The sequence below is a fragment of the Phodopus roborovskii genome, unplaced genomic scaffold (genome assembly GCF_943737965.1).
Source record: "Phodopus roborovskii unplaced genomic scaffold, PHOROB, whole genome shotgun sequence".
Taxonomy (NCBI): domain Eukaryota; kingdom Metazoa; phylum Chordata; class Mammalia; order Rodentia; family Cricetidae; genus Phodopus; species Phodopus roborovskii.
Genome location: NW_026126407.1, coordinates 4,234,124 through 4,256,864, shown reverse-complemented (window position 1 = coordinate 4,256,864; position 22,741 = coordinate 4,234,124). Strand labels below are relative to the sequence as shown.

At 41.2% G+C, this 22,741-nt stretch overlaps 1 protein-coding gene across 3 annotated transcripts in view; it reads right to left on the bottom strand.

Annotated features, from left to right (window-relative positions):
* Positions 1 to 22,741, bottom strand: part of Nlk (nemo like kinase) — a 124,057-nt gene that overhangs the window by 15,374 nt on the left and 85,942 nt on the right. For all 3 annotated transcript variants that reach the window (XM_051179849.1, XM_051179851.1, XM_051179850.1), the window contains exons 4-6: positions 5,258 to 5,364; positions 3,695 to 3,780; positions 1,701 to 1,910 (exon numbers count right to left, since the gene is read on the bottom strand). In XM_051179849.1, coding sequence (XP_051035806.1) covers positions 1,701 to 1,910; positions 3,695 to 3,780; positions 5,258 to 5,364 — 403 coding nt within the window. The remainder of the gene's footprint in view (positions 1 to 1,700; positions 1,911 to 3,694; positions 3,781 to 5,257; positions 5,365 to 22,741) is intronic.

Below are 22,741 nucleotides of genomic sequence, written 5' to 3'. Positions count from 1 at the left end.
GAGAGCCTTCTAAGGGAAGCATGGTGGTGACACTTGCTGGACTCTAACAACCACACTGATGGCAGAAGGAAATGACTGCCTGATGGACATGCTCAGGAAGGTGTCTAAAGTGGGACAGATCTGCGGATGAGAAACACTTTTATAAAGTCCACTGGCTGTTCAGTACCCAGTATATTTATTTCTCAAAAACAGAAAGAAAATACAAGAGACAGTAACTACTTCCACATGTTAGAGTACTTCTGCATATGTCTGTCTTCTGTGGTGATTACTACCCCAGACACACTGATAAGAGCTCTCCGGTGGTTCTGAAAGACCGGGAGGCTCACACTTACACTTCTCCAGAACCTGTTACATGGACCAGGCTAGTTCTGAACTTATAAAGGTCTCCTCTCTCACACACTTCGCAATAAATGAGTTTTTTTTTTTGCTTATTAAAAAAAAAAAGATTTATTATTTTTATTTTATGAGTATTTTTGTCTGTGCAACAAGTGCGTGCATGCAGGCCTGAAGGGGCTAGCAGAAGAGTCAGAACTCCTGCCATTGGAGTTACAGACACTTGTGAACTGTCGATAGGCGCTGACAATCAAACCCTGAAGCAGTGAAGCAGCCAGTGCTCTTAACACACTAAGCACAGAACACCCCCCCCCCCCCCCACACACACACCTTTCTTTTGAGACAGGGTTTCCTGGCTGGCCTGGAACTCTCCATGTAGATTAGTTGGCTTCAAACTCATAGAGATCTACTGCTTCTGCCACCCAAGTATAAAGATTCAGGCATATGCCACCATGCCTACCTTCAATTTATCTTTATACCTAAAAAATTATTTTTTAACTGTGTGTGTACATTTGAGTGCAAGAACCCTGCAGAGGTCAGAGAAGTTAGATCTCCGGAGCTAAAGTGATAGGTAACTGTGGGTCACCAGATGTGGATGCTGAGAATCAAATTCAGGTCTTCTGGAAGAACAGCAAGTGCTCTTAACCACTGAGCCACCTCTGCAACTTCCTCCACCCCTTCCTTCTTCCCTTTGAGACATGGTTTCTCTATGTATCTCTGGCTTGAATTTGCTCTGTAGAGCAGCCTGGCCTTGAACCCAGAGATTTACCTGCTTCTGCCTCCCAAGCGCTGGGATTAAAGATGTGTACCATCACCCAACCCTCCTTTTGCTGAGACAGGGTCTGACTATATAGGTTTAGCCACACTGAAACTTTGGAACTCATTACGTAGATGAGGCTGGCCTGGAACTCACAGAAATCCAATGGCTCTGCCTTAGGAATGCTGGGATTAAAGGTATGTGTCACCACACCTGGCTGCAAATGGTTTCTTAAAGCTGTATTTCAATTATCTTCTGGTGTTCTATGCTACATCTAAATATTTTAGTCCAATAAAAAAGTTAAGACTTTTTAAAACAGATTTGAAGTAATCAACACTAAAAGTATATAGCCTAGTCATCAAATACATTTTCAAGTCATAGCCATCCAGCTGGAAGGAACAGATGCCTTCTAACAACTCAAGACCACACCTACACAATTGCAGAGCCTAGTCTGCTGCCAAGCACCAGTGCATGTGACAAAGTGAATGCTTTCTCTAATAGGCTCCTAACTTGCAGAATGAACCTCTGCAATCTTCAACTTCATAACTTTCTGGCTTTCCAGTGAACAGCAGAATTAAAAGCAAATAAAGCTGTAAAGCAAAAATCACACCTGCTGAATGGGACTCTGTGCCTGAAACAATATTCTTCGGCCCAGTAGTTCTGCAAAGATGCATCCGACAGACCAGATGTCAATAGCGTTGCTGTAATGTCGGCTGCCCATTAGGATCTCTGGAGCCCGGTAATACTGAGTAACAACTTCCTGAGTCATATGACGAGATTCATCTAATTCTTCCACTCTGGCCAATCCAAAATCACAAATCTAAATATAAAAGACAGTAAGACATTATCCATACCAGAAGAGGGCACCAGATCTCATTACAGATGGCTGTGAGCCACCATTTGGTTGCTGGGAACTCAGGACCTCTGGAAGAGCAGCCAATCAGTGCTTTTAACCACTGAGCCATCTCTGCAGCCACCCCAGTAAGATATATCAAGCAGACACCTACCTTCCTTTGTTCATTTTTGAGACAGCATAGCTTTAAAGCCTGCTATATAGCTGAGAATGACCAAGCCCAGTGTACTGTTTACATTTTGACAGCTTAGCACAAACATAGACATATCTGAGAAGATGGAACCTCAAAATGAGGAAATGGACCCATGAGATTGGCCTGTGGGGATATTTTTTAATTGATGATTGATGTGCAAGGGTTGAGCTCACTGTGGGCCATACCATCCCTGAGCAGGTGGTCCTGGGTGGGGGGTGGGGGGAAGGAGGCCCAGAGCAAGCCAGCACTTCTCCAAGGCTTCTGCTTCAGTCCCTGCCTGGAGTTTCTGTCCTGGTGTCCCTTAACAGACTGTGATCCTGGTGTTGGGATTAAAGGTGTGTGCCACCACAGTGCAGCATCTACTTTTCCTTTAAAAAGTATTTCGTTTTATGTGCACATGTGTGCAGAAGAGGCATCAGACCCTCTGGAACTGGAGCTACACCAGCTGTGAGCGACCATGTAGGTGCTGGGAACAGAAACTGGTCCTCTACAAGAGCAGTAGGCTTTTTCAACCATTGATCCCACTCTCCTGCCCCCATTTCTATTTTCTATCATGAGGAAAATTGGGAAGGATATGTCACTATTCAGGAGTGTGGAAAATATATTTATGTATTCAAGGTTCAATAAATACATACTGTGGATTTTGCTACAGAGGATAATCAGAAGTAGGAACTAGGAAAGTGGTAAAAGTTGATGTGAGGTTCAGGTTTTTTCCCCCCATCCTGCCTTTACTTCTGAAATACTGGGGTTACCACTGTGCAGAGACATGCTGCTATTTTTTTTGAAGCATGGCCTCCTCCTGGCACATAAACTGAGACTTGGGAATTATAAAATATAATAATTTATTCTATGGGGGAAGATTTGACTACCAGATTGTAGATATACATTCACTAGTTTGATATTCCCTTTCCTGGCACAACACTTTAGAGTCTAATTCTGTCTGATAAACACTTCTGTGGTGGTTTGAAAGAAAATGGCCCCGATAGGCCCACAGGGAGTGGTACTATTAGGAGGTGTAGCCTTGTTGGAGGAAGTGTGTCCTAGAGGCAGGCTTTGAGTTTTTAGATGCACAAGTTAGGCCCAGTGTGTCTCACTTTCTTCTTGCTGACTACAGATCCAGATGTAGAACTCCTGGCTACCTTTCTAGTACCATGTCTGGCCGCATGCTGTCATGCTTCTACCATGACAATTATGGACTGAAGCTCTGAAACTATAAGCCAGCCCCAGTAAATTTTTTTCCTTTATAAGAGTTGCTGTGGTCATGTCTCTTAACTTCCTGTAATAAATAATGGAACAATCTGAAAAGGTAAGAATTTCTGAAAGAGTATCATTCTTTTTCATGATATTATAATCCTTATTTAAGTGTTTGAAAACAGAAGCAAACGTGTTTAAAAAAAGAAAAAGAAAGAAAAAGAACCAAGACCACAGACTAGTTTTGATGGCCTTGACAAATGACGAGGCTGAAGAAAATTCTCTTTATTTCTAATAAACCACAGAAAATACTCTTGAGCCAAACATTTTTGATTTTTCTCAGATCTTTAAATAACTGAAAAGTTACCTTTAGAACACAGTTGCTGTTCACAAGGAGATTCCCTGGCTTAATGTCTCGATGTAGAATGCCAGCTGAATGGAGATATTTCAAACCTGAAATAATAAACAGTTAATTGCAGATATTTAACCTTAAATGGACTAGATTTTAAATTATTCTCTAAACAAAAGTTAAGCATGACTTAGAGCCGGGTGTTGGTGGCACACACCTTTACTCCCAGCACTTGGGAGGCAGAGGCAGTTGAATCTCTATGAGCCAGCCTGGTCTACAAAGCTAGTTCCAGGACAGACTCCAAAGCAATACAGAGATACCCTATCTCAGAAAAAAACCAAACAGAAAAACAGCTTGACTTAGTCCTCTTCAAAACAGTGTAATTTTGTTGCAGTAAGATAAAGTGTCACAATCGTGACAACCTCTATAATTTAAAAGATTGCATGGTTTGAAGCATAGGTAAGGCTGTTAAACAGGCCCTGGAGTTAAGACTGGCCATGCTCCTCCATGTGGTTACTAGATGGAGTTCTGCTACTGATACTCCCAACCTGTGACTCTGAGCCTGCTCCAATGATGAAGATTCCATTAACCTATGGGAGGCCTTTCCCAGGATAGGCATTTCAGTGACAGGACAAAACTCAGGGACCTGCCTAGATCTGTCAGCAGCACTTGTGACCACTTAAAAGACTGGACATCAAGATTGCTGAAAGTCACAAGTGTAAATGAGTCAAGAATCTTTTCCATCCCCCCCCCCCAACCACAGAACATCAACACGTCCATTGCATATGAATTTTTGTTGTTGTTATAATATCGCTTTATGTGTTTTAATCCTTGGAAGATGTTTTCAACTTCTTTGTAGAATGTAATTCTATAATTCTGTGAAAAACTGTATTCACCAGACAAGGAAGTGGTTTCAGCTTTAAATAATTCTCCGTTTGTCAAGGTAGAATTCTGGACACAGCTGGAGCTAGAGGGGGCATCAATCATACTGGCCTAAATTGCTTCACAGTCTGGTCTGTGCTCTTCCTGCACTGTCTGGAGTTACTTAGCTGCTGTCTCTACCAGTATTCTCCATCTGCTTTGGGCTTTAATGGCCATTTTGAGCTAAGTGGGACTCAGCTATGGTAGTCAATACTCAGTCAAGTCCACCGATTACTGGCTCCATTGAAGGATGAGTATCTTCCATAGAGGATAGTCACTTTTTAGTTACCTGATGCCACAGGCTATGAAAAGCTAAAGGCAGTCAGCGAAATTTGTGACAAACCATTTTTTACCTGCCTCCTTAGATCAATCCACTCGACTGCCCTCTGCCCAAATGAAAATAAAAATAAAAAAAAAAAAATTTAAACACATTAAAAGCCTCTTGTTGGCAAGGATGTAACTAGCATGCTCAAGGATCCGAGTTTAATCTAGTGCTTCTAGCCCCATGCCTCTTGTTCAACATCAAATACAAAAAGAGTGAAACAACTTTGTTTTCTTTGGGGAAAAAGGCTTGGAAGGCCAGAATAAAGTTCAAATGAGGGTCAAAATGACTCATTAATGCCACCACGTTGCCTTTTTCTTAATAAAGGAAAAACTTACCTCGCAAAATCTGATAAAGAAAAACTTTGACATGATCTGAGCTGAGTGGCTGAGGAGAGACGATAATTTTATGGAGGTCACTCTGCATCAATTCTGTGACAACATATCTTCAAATTTTAAGTTAAGGAGATGTCAGAGGATTGGCCCCCAACCCCCTCAGAGCAGTCATCAGATTAAAGATTAACTTCCATTCTCAAGGCTAGGAAGTGAAGACAGCTAGCTTCTAGCCAGCCTGGTGAAGGTGAGAATTCCAGATACTACAGGATTAAACAGTGCTTAAATTAAAAGAATTCACATGTTTAAGAACTGAAAGAAAAAACCAGTGATCTCCTACAATCATCACATACAACAGCAAAGTACACATAACAACCAGGGCAAGAAGTGTGAAGATCCAATCGTCTCAAGATTTTGGTGAGCAACTGGGGTGGTTTTTTAAATTAAAAAATGGGGTTGGTGAGCCCATCTTAAAAACACCAGCCAAAAGATCACAATCTACCCATCAACTGTGGCTTAAGTACTTGATAAAGTATGGTACTTCCCAAAACACATGAAATGGTTAATTCAAGTTCAAGCATCCCGACAATGGGAATAAAGCAACCTTCCACTTGGTGAACTCTGCATGAGTTTATGAAAGCCTGCTACCGCAGTTCATGCTTCTGTTACTTTGTACTTAGATGTATGTAGTCAGACTTTTTTTTCAATTGGCACATGGCAGGAGATCAAAAGCTGCTGTCTGGGGAGTCATGGAGAGGTGGAATCCACAATTTTGACAAGACATATAAATGTTACAGACATTAAGGAACCCCCTTTTTGCCAGCAAAATAGACTAATGTTTTACCCTATGTGTAGTTAAAAACTCACTAAAAGTTTGCATATAACAATTTAATTGGAACTTTTCTTTAGATAATCTTCCATTCATAACTTTTAAAGTGAGCAGTTAAGGACAACACAGAGGCAAGGGAGAATCTGTGCTAACATCTGACACAATGGTTGAAAACAGCCCCCTCCTAGAGATCCTTTTAGATGGCTTTACGGTGCTTGGGAGGCTTTGCTGGCCTTTCAGTAGCTGGTATTTCTGGCTCATCTTCTGTTCCTTCTTTCCTCCCAGTCAAATGCTAGAACATCCTAGCCTTGGTTCTCAGCCCTTCTCTTCATCACACGTACCCTCTTGAATATTCAAATCCAGCCTACTCCTTTCCTTCACACCACCAAACAAAACCTGGAAGTCGTCCCTGGTATTTTACCCTCTCCATCTTTCCACAAGAAAGCCCTACTGGCTTTATATTCAAGGTTTAGCTACAATTAGGCCTCTTCTCATCATACCTGTTATCACTCTGACTGGAGATTCTAGAGCCCTAAAACACAGTAGCCAACACAAATTGTTTTGCTTTTGTATACATTAACACATTGTAGAGAAAATATAATGTTTTAAGGTTTCTTCTGATGGGAGATGTCATTCTGTATATGTTTCTCATACTGGTTAATAATAAAGCACTGTTGGCCAATAGGAAAGGAAGATAGGAGGGACTAGGAGACAAGGAGGAAGAGGAAATAGGAAGGAGGAGTGAAGATGGAGAGTCTGGAGAAAGCGGCATCTGTTAGAGAATGCAAGCCCTCTAATAAACCAGGCTGTAAGCAGGCAGTAGGTTTTGTGACTAGTTATGTCTTTTTTTTTTTCTTTTGAGACAGGGTCTATGTAGCTCTGGCTGGCCTTGCTTGCCTCTGCCTCCAGAGTGCTGGGACTATTTGGTACACACTAATCAAGCCCTATTCCTCTACCCAGACAGAGAGCAACCACTGACATACAATGTAAGTCATATGTGTTTCCCTGACTGCTTCCTCAAAAATTGTACACAATAGACGAGGGAAGGCAAGAAGGGATACTTGGGACAGAAGAGCATTAAGAGATTTAATAACCAAGTATAAATACATGCACACCTTTTAGAACCTGGTTAAAAGAGAGACATGGGGGCAATCAGGGATGGGTGGGGGAAAAAAAAAACTGATGTTAACATGTTAATATAATGGCCCAATTGTTATGTTCTGATGAGGGTCCTTATCAGAAATACATAGAACATTTATAGGTTATATAATGTGATGTTTGCCATCTATTTTGAAATACTCCAGCCCTCCCCAAATGGGTGGGGCAGGGATACAGAAGACTGGGGGGAAAAAAAGTCATATTGTTGAAGCTGGGCCATCCAGGAGTTCTTTGTTTTGTTTGTTGGTTTTGGTTTTTCAGCACAGGGCTTCTCTATGTAACCCTGGCTGTCCTGGAACTCACTCTGTAGACCGTACTGGTCTCGAACACCTGCCTCTGCCTCTTGAGTGCTGCAGGAATTAAATTCTTATCTCTACTTTGGTGTATTTTTGAAGTTTTCTATATTTTTTTTTCCCTGAAAAACAAAAGCAAAGCAAAATAAAAACTTTCTTTGTAGAAAAATAGTTAAATGAAAGAGAAGATGAAAACTGCTCAAGAACCCTTTTCATTCTTAAGACAGTCACATATAGCTCAGAGTGGCCTTGAATTCACCTGTATGAAGCAGACAACCTTGAATTTCTGGTCCTCCCCTGACCTTCTAAGTATTGGAGTACAGGTTCATGCTACTATACCCATTTCCAGAATTATCATTTAATTAATCCATCACTGTTGAAAAATCTAAGTTATCTTTAATTTTTTACTATCTTAAGCAACATTGAAACAAACATTGTGTACAGCTTTATACAAATCTGATATCTTCAAGTAGGATTACAGTACATCATTTTGAAGTTCAAAATATAGTGAACAATTTCTCATGCTATTCAGATCTTTTATATTAAGTGCTTATTTAATATTCCTCTTCTATATGTTATGAGCTGCTCTTGAAGCTGTATGCACACACTGCTATCCAAGAGTACCTCAATTATGTGTGGCTCCTCTCTGGCTAATTTGTTTTCCCAGAAAAGAGCTACTAGAAGCACAGGCTGGCATGCCAGAGTCCTGTGTGAGTGGGGTGAGGAAATCAGGGAATCAGAGAAGCCAAGGATCAGCAAGCTGTGTGTAATTTCTTGCAGGCTAGGGGATGAGGTAGCCTTGCTACTACCCCCACATCTTTTGTGATTCTTCTCCTCCCCATTTTCTGAGGCAACACCTAATATCTCCAATTCCTGTGCTTTTTTTCTGTTTTATACCTTGTGAGAATCAACCTGTTCTGTATTAGGTTTCTACAGCCAGCTTAGGTTTCTACCCTGGTAAATCTTAATTTCTAATCATTTACTAACATTTTAGGATGGTTGTAGAAGGAATGAAAACCAAAAATTTCAGGTTGAAAACCAGTTACATGATTACTGGCCACATGTATACGTGAACAGGAGAGAAAAAGAGGAACATGGTAATGAGAGCCAATCTTGTGCTTTACCAGTTTTTTCCTTCCTTCCTTCCTTCCTTCCTTCCTTCCTTCCTTCCTTCCTTCCTTCCTTCCTTCCTTCCTTCCTTCCAAGTCTCATACAGCCCAGGCTGGTCCAACTTGGTGGCTGATGGTAACCTTGGGTTCTGGGCCCCAACAGTTCCTTTTGCTTGCAGTTAGCACTTCAACTGAGTCATCTCTTCAATCCTTTTCTTTCTGTCCTTCTTTCTTCCTTTCTTTTTCTTTGGAGACAGGCTCCTATGTTTCAAAGGAGGGCCTCACTATGAAACTGAGGATGACCCTAAGTTCCTGTTCTTTTTGCCTCTACCTCCTCAGCACTGGGATTATGGATGAGCATCATGCCTGGTTCTTGGGGTGTTGGGATGGAAACCCTGGGACTTAAATATACTAGGTGTGCTTGCTACCTTAATGTCATCCTGACACAGCTTCTGACAGGAGCCTCAGTTGAGAAAATGCCCCCATAAGATTGGACTGCAGGCAAGACTACAGTGAATTTTCTTATTAGTGACTGATGGGGGAGGGTCCAGTCCATTGTGGGTGGAGCCAGCCCAGGCTGGTTATCTGGGAATCTATAAGAAGGTAGGCTGAGCAAGCCATGGGGAACAGAACCCCTCTGTGGCCTCTGCATTTGTTCTTGCCCGATGTGAGTTCCTGTCCTGACTTCCTCTGGTGATGAACGGTGATATGGAAGTGTTAGCCAAATAAACCCTTTCCTCCCCAACTTGTTTCTGGTTACAGTGTTTCATCATAGCGATAGTAACTCAACCACATGCAGTCCAGGCTTGCCTCCACCTTTCATAGCCTCCCCAATACTTGGATTACAAGTGTGCACCATGACTTCTGTTTTCAGTCCTGAGTTGTGTTGGCTCTCCAAGTTTCAAGGATCAAATAAATGAACATTATATAGAAGAAAACTAAGTCAAACAAAAACCTGTACAGAGGCTATTATTGTGTTCCAATGATTTTAATGCTGATGTTCCCCTAAAGCTCTCAGGCTGAAATCCTAACCAGAATACTGGGAGGGAGGGCCCTTGGGAGGTGATTAGGTTATGAGGGTGAGCCCCATGAATGGGATTAGTGTCCCCATAAAAGAGGCCCAAGGGAGCTCGTTAGTTCCTTGAACTATTGTAGGTTATAGTAAAAATACTCTTCAGAAAGAAGGCCTCTATCAGACACCAAATCCATCAGGTGCTTAACTCTGAACTTCCCAACCTCCAGAACAAAGCCTTGCCATTTATAAGGTACACATGTTTCAGTATTTCTGCATAAGGGCCCAAATGGAATAAGACAATTGTCAAGTTGCCACGTATGCCGGCTTTACTCACAGCTTTCTTCTTCTCCAGCATTTAATGTTCTTTTCTCGCCTGGATGAAGACCAGACTCTGTCTATTCTGCCATCAGCACTACAGGCTTGGCATCCCAGCTGTGACACCAGAAACTTCAGTGTTAGTATGACAGCTGTTGTGCAGGGAAGCGGAAGGGCAACAGCTTCACTTTCACGTTATCAGGGTATAGTCAAGATGCTACCCCAGTGGCTCTCAACCTTCCTAATGCCTAGACCCTTTAATACAGCACTTCCTCTTGTTATGGTGACCCCCCCCCAACCATAAATATTTTTAATTGCTACTTCATAACTGTAATTTTGCTAGTTATGAATAGCAATGTAAGTATCTGATATGCAGGATATCAATGCAACCCCTGTGAAAAGGTTGACTCAAGACCCACTCTTCTAGAGATTGTGGCAATAGCTGCGTATCATTGTAACTGTACCTAATGTCACTATACACCACCACCATCCCAAGACGGTGTTTCTTTGTGCAGCCCTGGCTGTCTTCAAATTCTTAGAGATCTTCCTGCCTCTGCCTCTTGAGTGCTGGGATTAAAGCTGCATGCCACCACTGCCTGGCCACTTTTTATATTTATATTTGTGTGTTGGTATGAAGGGAATTTAACTGTGTGAAGGAAGCCAGAAAAGGGCATCAATCTCAGGGCTGGGGCTACAGGCAGTTGTAAGCTATCTGATGTGGGTGAACTGGGCTCGCTCAGAAAGCAGGAAGCACTCTTGCCAGCTGAGCCATCTCTCTAGCCACTACAGATACAACTAATTACTAATTTCTGGGGGAAAAAATGATACTTCATTCAGCATTTATAGACACCAAGTTGAGGCTCAAACCTAATAGAGCAACAAAAATTTCACAGCATTGAATGTATCACTGAACACAGGTCAGTTCTTCTAAATGAAGACTACAAATTCATGTGCAAAATCCCTCACAAAACACAACACAGCCGACATTTTTTTCTGGTAAGCCCAAGCAGCTGTATCACTACACCACTGTCTTCAGGCTTGAAAACCCTTCAGGTCAACGATCCAGGAAGATGTTTAAGGAGAAATTTAAATGAATACTTACTACTTCTCCTTCATGAGAAGGTCAGCTGGGTTAGTAAATTCTAATTAAGCCAGACATCTAGGCAAAACGACACAGACTTCCCATTGACTTCTACATTTCTCTGTCATCTCTGGGCAGAAATGTCTTCATTCCCTCTCACCGCTTCTGAACATACAACACTGAAAGGCTTAAAATATAAGTTTTCTTTTAATTATTAAAAGAGCAGAAAACTAGTTCTCTATGCTTTAAGTTTAGCATTGAACATTCCCCCCCCCCCCCCCCCCGGAGCTGAGGACCGGCAAGCACTCTACCACTGAGCTAAATCCCCAACCCCAGCATTGTACATTCTTAAGAGAAACACATCCTTATTCCAGGAATGGAGCATTTTTAAAAGAACACAAAACAAATCAACCACCAGGACAACACTGAAAATTTTTCTTGGAAAACACAATTCCTGAATTTGAAAATTTAGCACTATATCTGCAAAAACTCATAGGTAACACACATTGCATTATGATAAGGTTTCTGCTTTGCTCTGGCAAAATCCTCTGAAGTCTCAATCCACAGCATGATGTCTCCCAGATGTCTAAACTAGTTGCCATGCCAACTAAAGCAGCTTAAATTAAATGAGGGCCTGAAAAGGCACCTGCATCACTCCAGGTCTGTTGCACATTAAATAAAGCTCTCTTGACAGGGCCTCAGAGGTGCCATTAACTTGAACAGCAGCTATCTGATTATTGTTTGAGTAATTTAATGAGGGTCTCCACATAAGAGTAAAAACAGGGTGCTATTACCCTCTCTTGGTCCTTCTAAATGGGACAGCCTCTCTAACAGCTGGTGTACCTACTGGGTCAATGACTTTGCTATGGTCTTTTAAAGTTATCATCCAGTGAAGATGACCTATAGAACTAGCACTTGGGCTTCCAGGAGAATATTAGCAGATTAACCATTTCCTAGATAAAAACTTGTCATTAAAAATAAGACCATTAACAACACTGTGCATGGTGTGCCAACCTCAGAGTGATTTGAACAGCCCTGCTATAAAATAAATTGCTGCTGATTGCAGCAATTAGTTAAGTAGCTCCATGAAATATGAATTTCTAAATGTACTGATTTGCTCCAGGAAAGTGAATGATGCAAATGAACAACGACAAACGGGCTTGGGAGCAGGCGCTACAGCTCAGGAGCTGAAGGCAAAACACCAAGGTCTCTGTGTTGCTTTAAGGAGTTGAGTTCTTTAAAAAAAACAAAAAGTTAACATTTCAAACTTCTTTACTGCTTTCTCAAATATTGATGACAGAGGATGTTACTTAAGAGACATACAAACTCAGGCTAGAGGGTTTATGTGATTTATCCAAGTTCACATTTCCTATCAGGATAAAGTCAAGACTATGTTATATTTCTTTCTTCATTTTTTTAAAGGACCCATTTTTATTATTTTAAAATTATGTGTGTATGCAGGGTGGCAGTGGCAGTGGTATGATATGAGCACATGAGTACAGGTCTCCTGGGAGCTGGAGTTACAGGTCGCTATGAGCCATCTGACCTGGGGTCTGGGAACTGAATGCAGATCGATGCAGATCCTCTGGAAGAGCAGTATATGCTCTTAACCCCTGAGCCATTGCTTCAGGCCTCTATCTGAGTCTTCTTGACTGGTGCTAGTCCAGTGCTTTCTCCACATTTTATCAAGTTCCTTTCCAAAGGAGCTTGCTTTATATACATACCTACAACCTCATATTGTTAACCAAGCACCACCATGGTGTGAATATTGTAGTTTTTTTTCTATTGCTGTGATAAAATACCACAAACATAAGCAACTTGGGGAGCATCCTACCCTTGTGTAGAGAAGTCAGGGCAGGAACTCAAACAAGACTATGAAGAAATGCTCCTTACTGGCTTGCTTAACCTGTTTTCTTACATGCACAGGACCACTAGCCCACAGGTGACAAACACAACCCAAAATGTATTGGACCTTTCCAACAATCAATAAAGAAAAAGCACCCCCCCCCCACACACACACAGGCTGGCCTAGAGGCTAATTTTATGGAGGCATTTTTCTCAATTAAGGTTCCTTCTTCTCGGGCTGGAGAGATGGCTCAGTTGTTGAGAACACTAGCGTGTTCTTCCAGAGGTCTTGAGTTCAATTCCCAGCAACCACATGATAGCTCACAACTATCTGTAATGAGATCTGGTGCCCTCTTCTGGCCTGTAGGGGTACATGTACACAGAACATTGTATACATAATAAATCTTAAAAGAAAAAAGGTTCTTCTCAGAGAACCCTAGCCTGTACAAGGCTGACAATAAAAACCAACCAAGAATGCAGGCTACTTTGAAATAAAGCATAGCTCAATTCTGTACTTTAGTTATAGGTAATGTGAAGAAAAGGAGAAAGTATTCTAGCCTTTTTTTTTTTTTTTAAATTGGAAAACTTATATATGCCTCTGTGTCATTTCATTTGCATCTAGATTGTAACTATTCCTATTTATAAATACACAGAGACAGGGAGTGGTTAAGATACTTAATCCAATATGCATTTAAATCTACTCTGACCCTTTGCCTTCTCAGTGGTGAGCTGCAGGTTGATATGTCAAATGGCGCTACCCTTTTGCCAGTAACTAAAAAAGAACAAAGATTAAAAAGTATCTCAAGAAACATGTTTATTTCACTATCTCTTTGCCCACCTCTACCTCCCGCGTATCCACTGCCTCCAGACCTACTCATTTTATCCTTTAAGTCAAATTTAAACTTTTGATAATTCAAGAAATATTTTTCTCCATATATGAATCATATGTGGTTACCTAAATCACTTCAGTATCTATTACTTTTGAGAGAAACTAAAGAGTGTGACCCCCTCCATGGAATATGTACAAAATACATACATACATGCATTTAAAAACAGGGTACTCCAGGGTATTTTTGAACTGTGGTAAGATAGAGAGGCTGGTTATTGGCTCTTAACAGGAAAACAGAAAAAAAAAATTATAAATTAGATTATCAGAAATTTTAAGTCAAGTCTTTGTTGAGAAGTCAAAAATGAAGTTTGGGAATCATTAACTATGACAAAATGAATTACAATAGAGTTAGGGATTTACCTTAGTTAAAAAACACTTGCTTAGACACTGTTAAGGCCCTAGGATTCCCTCCCTAGCAGTGGAAGGGTATTTGCTACTGTTAACCCTTTGGGCTGGGGATGTAGGTTAGTGATGCCATGAGCTCTTCAAGAGGCTGGTATAGGAAAACCTCAATTCAGAGGCCTGTCTGTGCTACATCATGAGTTCAAGCCCATCCTGTACAACTTGGTAAGACTCTGTCTCAAAAGGGCTGGGGATGCAGCTCAGCAGTAGAGCACGCAAGACCCTGGTTCAATCTCCAGGACCCAAACCCAACCAATTCGGCAGACAGACAGAAGGAAAAGGAGAAAAAGGACAGCAATCTTTACTTTCTATCAAATGAAAGGTCACACATAGGGCACTAATTTTAATTTTGGCTACAATCTAGTCCTCTGCAAAAGAAATTTACATGATTGTTTTTAACCTTTTATTGAAAAAAATCTTGATATGAAAATTATGGGGCTTGGGAGATGCTCAGTGGTTAGGACTACATACTGCTCTTTTAGATAACTTGAATTCTGTTTCTGGAACCCAAATTGAGCAGCTCTCAACCACCTGTAACTCCAACTCTAGGGAATTTGTTGACCAAATTTTCTGATCTCCACAGGCAATAGCACAGTGTGCATGTATTCCTAGACAGACATAAAGGGATACAGAGGACTAAGTAGAAATAAGTCTTAAAAAGATCATGTATAGCCAGGTGCTGGTGGCTCACACCTTTAATCCCAGCACTTGGGAGGCAGAGGCAGGTGGATCTCCGTGAGTTTGAGGCCAGTCTGGTCCACTGAGCAAGCTGAGTTCCAGGACAGGCTCCAAAGCAATACAGAGAAACCCTGTCTCGAAAAACAAAACCAAACAAAACAAAAATATCATGTAAACAAATCACCAGTAACAGGTTATAAACTCAACCCTGATGACAGGACATTCAGACTTGTGTGTCAGTGGCTGAGCTCTCCTGAGTGCACACCGACCAAACATAAGCAGCTATTCTTGACAGATTCCCACAAAGGTTGCTCAGGGCAAAATCAGAGGGGAAGGCGGGGTTAAGAAACCTGGTGGTCAAGGAAATGATGTAGGACAGAAAGGGAAAGGAAAAAAAGGGTTGTCAGAAGGAAAAATAGGCTTTCCGAATTTATAATAGATTAGAAACCTAATCTAAAGCCTGCACCCAACGACAAACACCTCAATGTTGAATCTTCCCTGACCTCACACTCCAATTAAAACAAATCTGAACTATGATCAATAGTTATTTAGCCTATCTCTAGGATGCTACATCTACTTTAGGAAGTAATTTAAGAACACAGGAATAATCAGCTTCATGCCAGAAATCCTGACTGCCCCAACTGTCAGAGATAATTCTGCAGAGAAAAAGCGACACAATCACTACAGAAACAAATGCTGACATCAAATTCTGACCTTCTATTAGGAGTAAGATGATTGAGTACGTTTCTGTTTTTAGGAAGTCATGATTACTCAAGCAGTCTCAGAGGCAGCAGGACTGATGCCAAGAGCATCTTTGTTTAACCATCATCATTAACATCAATAAATACTGACTGGGTACCAAGTGGGTGTAGAGAGCATGCTAGCTCAATGACAGGACAGAGAAAAAAAGACAGATGAATGCAAGTCAAATAGTCAAGGGATTGGAGGGAGGCTGACATTGAGAGATAAAAATGAAGCAGCAAGGACAAGGAGATAGGATTTTTATGTGTAAAGACACAGATGTTTGACCGAAAAGGAAAAACAGTTGCTATATACTTGACATTTTCTTATGCACCTAGCTTTATTTTGATTTGTCTATTTCCACTAACTCCTAAAAGTCAGTCCTACTACCACAATCATCACATAAAGGAGCAGGAGGTTTAGAAGGATGAATGAATGAGTCAAAGGTCACACCTAGCTTGAAGCAGCCCTCTTGGGCTAGACTCCAGCCCTTGTTCTCAACTATACCATCTGCTAAAAGATGAAGCAAACCATAGAAATATAAAACCACACAAGCTAAGAACAAAATAATTATACTTCAGAAGGGAAAAGGCCTGCAAACTGATCTTTGAAAATGAGAAGCTGAACAGATTTAGCTGGTGGGAAGGTGGTACAATGTAGAACCCAAATGATGAGGGTTACAGTCCTGACTGCCATTTACCAGCTTGGTAACGGTAGGTATGTTACATAACTTTTCACATTTCTATGCTTATAAAGTAGTCAAGCCAACTTTCTTGCCAGGATTTAAGCATTTAGGTTTAGAATCACAGTCTGGCACAAAGGGGAAAGGAATGAGGTCACAGACACCAGCATCAACATTCTAGGGAGATGGGAGAGTGAGGAGTTTACTGAACATCAGTGCCAGGAGCTGTGCCAGATGTTCTACACAATTCATTCACTCCTTGTGAGGAAGAGTGCTATCTTCATTATCATCCAGAAGGACATCAAGGTTAACCTTCTTAAGGTTAGCAAGCTGGGCAGGGGAATTAGACTTTGAACTCAGGAAGTTTGAAATAAAAATGCATGGCTGTGTTCTTATTCTCCCATCAGTCTCTCCTCCTGGTGTGTGTGGTGCCGTAGGGGAAGACTCCAGGCGAAGTGAAACAATGCAGGCAAAACCACCATTCAACAAAGTTCTCTCAAGCTAGTGTGATCTCAAAAGAGCATCACTGCTAGAGGAAAACTACTCACTCCTAAGTAACAGAGGTATCACTTTGTAGCCTAGGCTAGCTTCTATGCCTTAACCTTCCTAGTGCTGAAATTATAAATGTGCCTACTTCTAGCTATTCATTTATTATCTTTTTAACTTTTCTGATACCCCTTTTGTTTTTATTTAATTTTTAGTTTTTATGTGTATGGGAGTTTTGCCCACATGTATTGTCTGTGTATGATATGCATGCTTGGTGCCTAAGGGGATCAGAAGAGGATGTCAGATCCCCTGGAACTGAGGTTACATATGGCTGTGAGCCACCATGTAGGTGGCAGAAATTGAACCCAGGTCCTCTGAAAGAGCAGCAGGTGCTCTTAAATGCTGGGATGGCTCAGTTCTCTAGTTTCTGCTGTTCACGCATTGATGCAGTCTTGTGAGTTTTTCTGGTACTGGAAAATGTTGCCCACTATAGGTACATTTCTTTAGAGTTCAGTCATACATAGACAAAAAGTTTTTGTGCCAGAAAAGGTTTTCTACAGAATGTGTCACTTTAAGAAGGTCTATATTGTTGGTTTCATACAAACTGAAAATTCAATAGGAACAATTCAAAGAGTCAGTCTATACGGACTGAGTGAACTTCCTGTGTGGGTCCCTGGCACTGGCAAAGGGTTCTGCAGTCCTGGGCTTACAGTGGTAACAACTAGCTACAGGTTAGCATCCTGCAACTGAGCAACACAGACATCCAAAATCAAACCCAGAGCTGGCAAAGTGGCCCAGTGGGCAAAGGCACCTGCCACTAGGTCAGACCTACCAATTCCTGCACATGTTCTTTGGCCTCTGTGTGAGCACCCCTCCCTCATAAGTAGATAAAGCTTGCCTTGAACTTACTTTGTAGTTCAGGCAGGTCTTGCAGTTTCTAACTCAGCCTCCTGAGCAGCTTTTAACCCAGGCCCAGCACAATCTAATCCTGTTTTCTACCATCTGGTTTTCCTGCCTCCTCTAAGTTAGCATTAGTAAGAGGAAAAGAGTTCTAATTAGACATGTAACATTAAACCTACGGCCAATTATGTGATCCAGGGATATTAATATTTAACAACATGCACAAAGCAAAGCATTAGAACCAATGGCATAGAAACAAAAAGCATGCTGATAAAATACAGACTTGTGCTAGTGTTAGGTTTATTAAGTTTCCTGAGGTACTGCTCTCAAGTCCAGCTGACAGCAGGAGACACAGCTGGTCTGTGAAGTAACTAAGTGCCCCACTGATTCCCCACATCCTCCAATTAAGGTGAGTCTGATATATTTATAGTAGCTTCTGAAACTTCTAGGTCCCCATGTAGTACATGCATCCTAGTATCTAGCAACCTTAAAAAAAGAAGATAGAGATGGAGACACAACAGTGGGATATGACAGAAAGATCAAATAAAAACAGTCCCATGGGTTTCCTTAAACCCTCACACCTGAATTAAGTTCAGCAGGCAGCTCACAATCAAAGGTTAAGCAGTTTGGGAGATGATAATAGGGTTCTCAGGCTTTTCAGAGGCTCAAATTAGGTGTGCCTTTGTAGATTTTATCCTCTGAAGTTGAGAACCCAATGGCATCTCGTTTGCACCAGCTGGTGAATTTTAGAGATATATTTATATTTTAATAGAGAGGTGAAAAGATTAGAGCGGAGCCCCCCCCCCCATTTCACCTGCAACAGAAGTGCTTCAAAGAGCGGTGTGAAAACGTTCCAACTATAGCGACTCTCTTAAAAGGAGAAGAAAAAAATCCTAGTTAGAACTTTTAGACAGCTTCTTTTTAAAATAACCTTAGGATTTTGAAACAGACTAAAGCCTGGGCAATCTTCTTGTGGACAGGAATGTCCCCAAAGGAGACAACTGTTACAGGGAGGAGGCTCTTGAGATTTCAGGATGAAGGAGTAATTTATGCCATATTTTTTTTACTTGTAAAAAAGGCTTAGTAAAGATAATGGAGGGGAAGAAAGGTCCATTAAGGAACCGGTCTGGATGGGGTTTAGGAGGGTTGCTGAGTTGAGTATTAACCAAATCTTCAAGGTTAAAGAACACAAGATATAAAGTCCATTCCAAATTAAGAGCTAACACATTTAAAATTATTTTTCAAAGAAATGTTTATTTTTATGTGTGGGGTTGTTTTGACTTAATGTATGTCTGTGCACATGGATGCTTGGTGCCCACAGACACCAAAAAGGGTGCTGGAGCCCTTGGGACTGGTACTACAGAATCAAACCTGGGTCCTCTAGAACAGCAGCCAGTGTTCTTAACGCTGAGCCATCCCCCAGCCCAGCTTCAAAAGAAAAATCTTACTTTTACAAAATTCTACTCTATGGCTCAGCAGTTAACAGCACTGGCTGCTCTTCCAGAGGACTGGGGTTCAATTCCTAGCACCGCATGAAAGCTCACAACTGTAACTCCAGCTCTTGAGGATCCAACACCCTCAAAGTAATACATGCAGGCAAAACATCAACTATTAGAAATGCTTCCTCTATACCATAATGTTATGCAGATATGTCTAAATAAAATACGGCTAAGCAAGCATTTCAGTAGGGCTAGTCACTGGAGCTCAAGAGAAAAGCTATGACAGAGTCACATAAAAATTACCTAGCTGGGAATGGTGGTACACACCTTTAATCCCAGCATTTGGGAGGCAGCAGCAGGTGCATCTCTGAGTCTGAAGCCAGTCTAGTCTACATATTGAATTCCAGGCTACACAGTGAGGCCCTGTCTTTAAAAATTAAAAACACCTGTTGGGTTAAAAGCTCATTGCCTAGGCTGAGCGGTGCTGGTGCCCATCTTTAATCCCAGCACTCGGGAGGCAGAGGCAGGCCTAGAACTCAGAGATCCATCTGATTCTGCCTTCCTGAGTGCTGGGATTAAAGGCATAGACCCAGCTAAAAGAAACTTCATCTTGATCCAGGTACAGCAGTCACGTGTGTATTTCACATTTGGAAAACCTCCAAATATGAAGCCAATTTGGGATATATAATGAAATTCTGCCTCTAAAAAATGGTCTTTCTCATTATTATTACTATTACTATTCATTATTGTTCATTATTGTATGTGCACAAGGTCTCATCATGCCACCTTGGAACTCACAATGTAGATCAAACTGGCCTCAAACTGATACAGATCTGCCTACCTCTGGCTCCCAGGTGCTAGGATTGAACCGGGTCTTCCATTTCTGGATTGAGTAAGAGTGTGGCCTTTCTTGCTCTCCCAACTCCCCCTCCCCCCCCCCCCCCGCCATCTTGGTGACTGCTCTTGGTTGGGGGCTGTCCCACACCTAAGGCAGGAAGATCAACTCTAAGCTCCAGCTTGTTATGAAGTGGGAAGTATATGCTGGGATACAAACAGACTCTCAAGATGACCAGACAGGGCAAAACGAAGTTGGTTATCCTTGCCAACAACTGCCTGGCTTGGAAGAAATCTGAAATAGAATACTATGCCATGTTGGCTAAAACTGGTGTCCATCTCTACAATGGCAGTAACATTGAATTGTGCACAGCATGTGGAAAATACTACAGAGTATGCACATTGGCCATCATTGACCCAGGTGACTCTGATATTATTAGAAGCATGCCAGAACAGACTGGTGAGAAGTAGTAAACCAGAAAAACCTTCCTTTAATAAAACCACCAGAGCTCTTAAAAAAAAAAAAAAAAAAAGTGTGTGTGTCTGTGTGTGTGAACACACAACGTGCTTAAAGAGGTCGAGGACAACTCTGCGGAGTCAGTTATCTTATTCCATTATGGGGTCCTGGAGATCAAAGCTGCCAGGCCTGGCTCAAGCACCTTTAAAAATGTCTTCATCTTGATGTGATACGTGCTATAACAAATATGACAGTCAAGGGACTTTTCCAAAGGACACAGTAAATTCCCGATTTGCATACTATAGTATATTAAACCCTCCAGGCAGATTCTCTTGTACATGAATGACAGTTAAAACACACTCTAATCCATTTCAAATATGAATTCTAAACTTCTACCATTCCTAGTTGAAAGAGAATCTCAACCTTAAATACATAAGACTTAATGAATTCTCTCTCTCCCTTTACTTCATCCCTCCTTTTCAAATCAAGTCCACAGAAAAGGAAATTCCAACGTAGATTTCATCTGAAATGAAAACAAAAGCATTAAAAAAATGGACAAAGAGGCTCTGATTTGTGGATACTGTCAATTTCAAAAAATGCTTTCTGGAAAAAAAAGAAAAGCAGCAACGTGCCTGAGTAAGCAAGCTATGTTTTCTTTTAACAATTAATGTCAGCCCTAAATCTCATCATCTTCCCTGCAACAAAGAGTACCATGCCTTTGCACAGAGGAAAACCAGTGTGTGCTTCAATTACAACCACTGACCTTTTCTGAAGCATACCCATGCTTCTCTACAGAAATCAATGGGATAAAGGTCGTTCTGTTTTACTATTTGAATGGTACCACTTTCCCAGGCAAAGGGAAATTCCTTTCCCTTTTAAAGAAAACTAATTTATTGTATAGAATGTCAAGAATTGAAACTACCTCAATTTCAATTTAAAACTGACTTTAAAATCACAGGGGCTGGAGAGATGATGCATTAGTTAAGAACTGAACCCAAATTCAGTTCCTAGGACTCATAGCAGGTGGCTCACCACTGCAGGTCTCCAGCTCCAGAGTGATGTGACACCTCTCACCTCATGTGGACAGACAAGGCACACAAACCCCTTAAAAATAAATAATTTAAAAACTGACTAAAAATCAATTGTACACCAGGAAAACAGCAAACAAGGTAGAATTCTAGTTTGTTATTGTCCAGAAAGATGTCGGCTGAGTCTTTGTCACTAAAAACCACAAGTATAACCATAAGAAGGCAAGAGGGCTGAGGATATGCCTGCCCAATTGATAAAGTGCTTGCTTGGCGTGCACAAAAAGCCCTGGATTCAGTCTCTAGCCCTGCATAAAACTGGATGTGGTAGTGCATACCTGTCTGTAATCTTATCATTTGGGAGGTGGAGGTAGAGGATCGGGATTCTGAGGCTAGCCCCAAAAACAAATAAAAAGCAAAACAAGAGTGTACCAAAGAAAAGGGCATTATTTCAAATTTCATCCTTTGCAAAGTGCATTGGGGAAGACATGTGTCTGTATGTGTTCTTAACCAATGAGCCACCACTCCAGGCCCCATGATTTTTAAGTCAGTTTTAAATTGAAACAGCTCTGTGGTAGAGCCTAATGATCACTAACAGCAACCATCAAAAACAAATATATGCATACAAATCCAGAGACCGAGAGCCAACAAAACGCAGTTTGAGGCCAGAATGAGTTATAGAATACGTTCTAGAACAACCTCAGCTAGCTGAGACCTGTTTTTTTAAAAAGGGCAATCAACGAATCAACAGAAGCCAGAATCCGAAAATGAATATAACAATTTTTAAGACCTGTAGATGTAGCTAGGCAAAATGTTTGTAAACCTTGCAAGAAGCCTTAGATTTGATCCCACCACTACAAAAACTCAAGACCATCCTCAGGTAGATAGCCTGCATGAAGTCAGCCTGAACTACATAGATGCCTCAAAATATAAAAACCTAAAACATGTTTGTTTGTATGTTTGTTTTTAAATAAGCCTCCATCTGTATTTCAAACATTTTATTGGCCCACAATTTTCATTTACAAAAAGTCAAATCTTCAATGATCTCTGAATATACTCAGAGTAAAAGAAGAACATTATCAGTCCACAAGCTGCAAAATATACAGATTTTTTTTTTCCCCTCAATACAACAAGTGTGAGGAAGGCAAGCATAATCCTATTTGGTTTTAATCTAGAAAATGCCTCCTCCATCTTCTAATCTAAACTCCTTTATCTGCACATATTGTGCCCATAACTACAACCCTCCAAACAATGCACCATCAGACTCAGACCCCAACTGAATTGGGCTAAGTATACATCTCTCTGAACAATA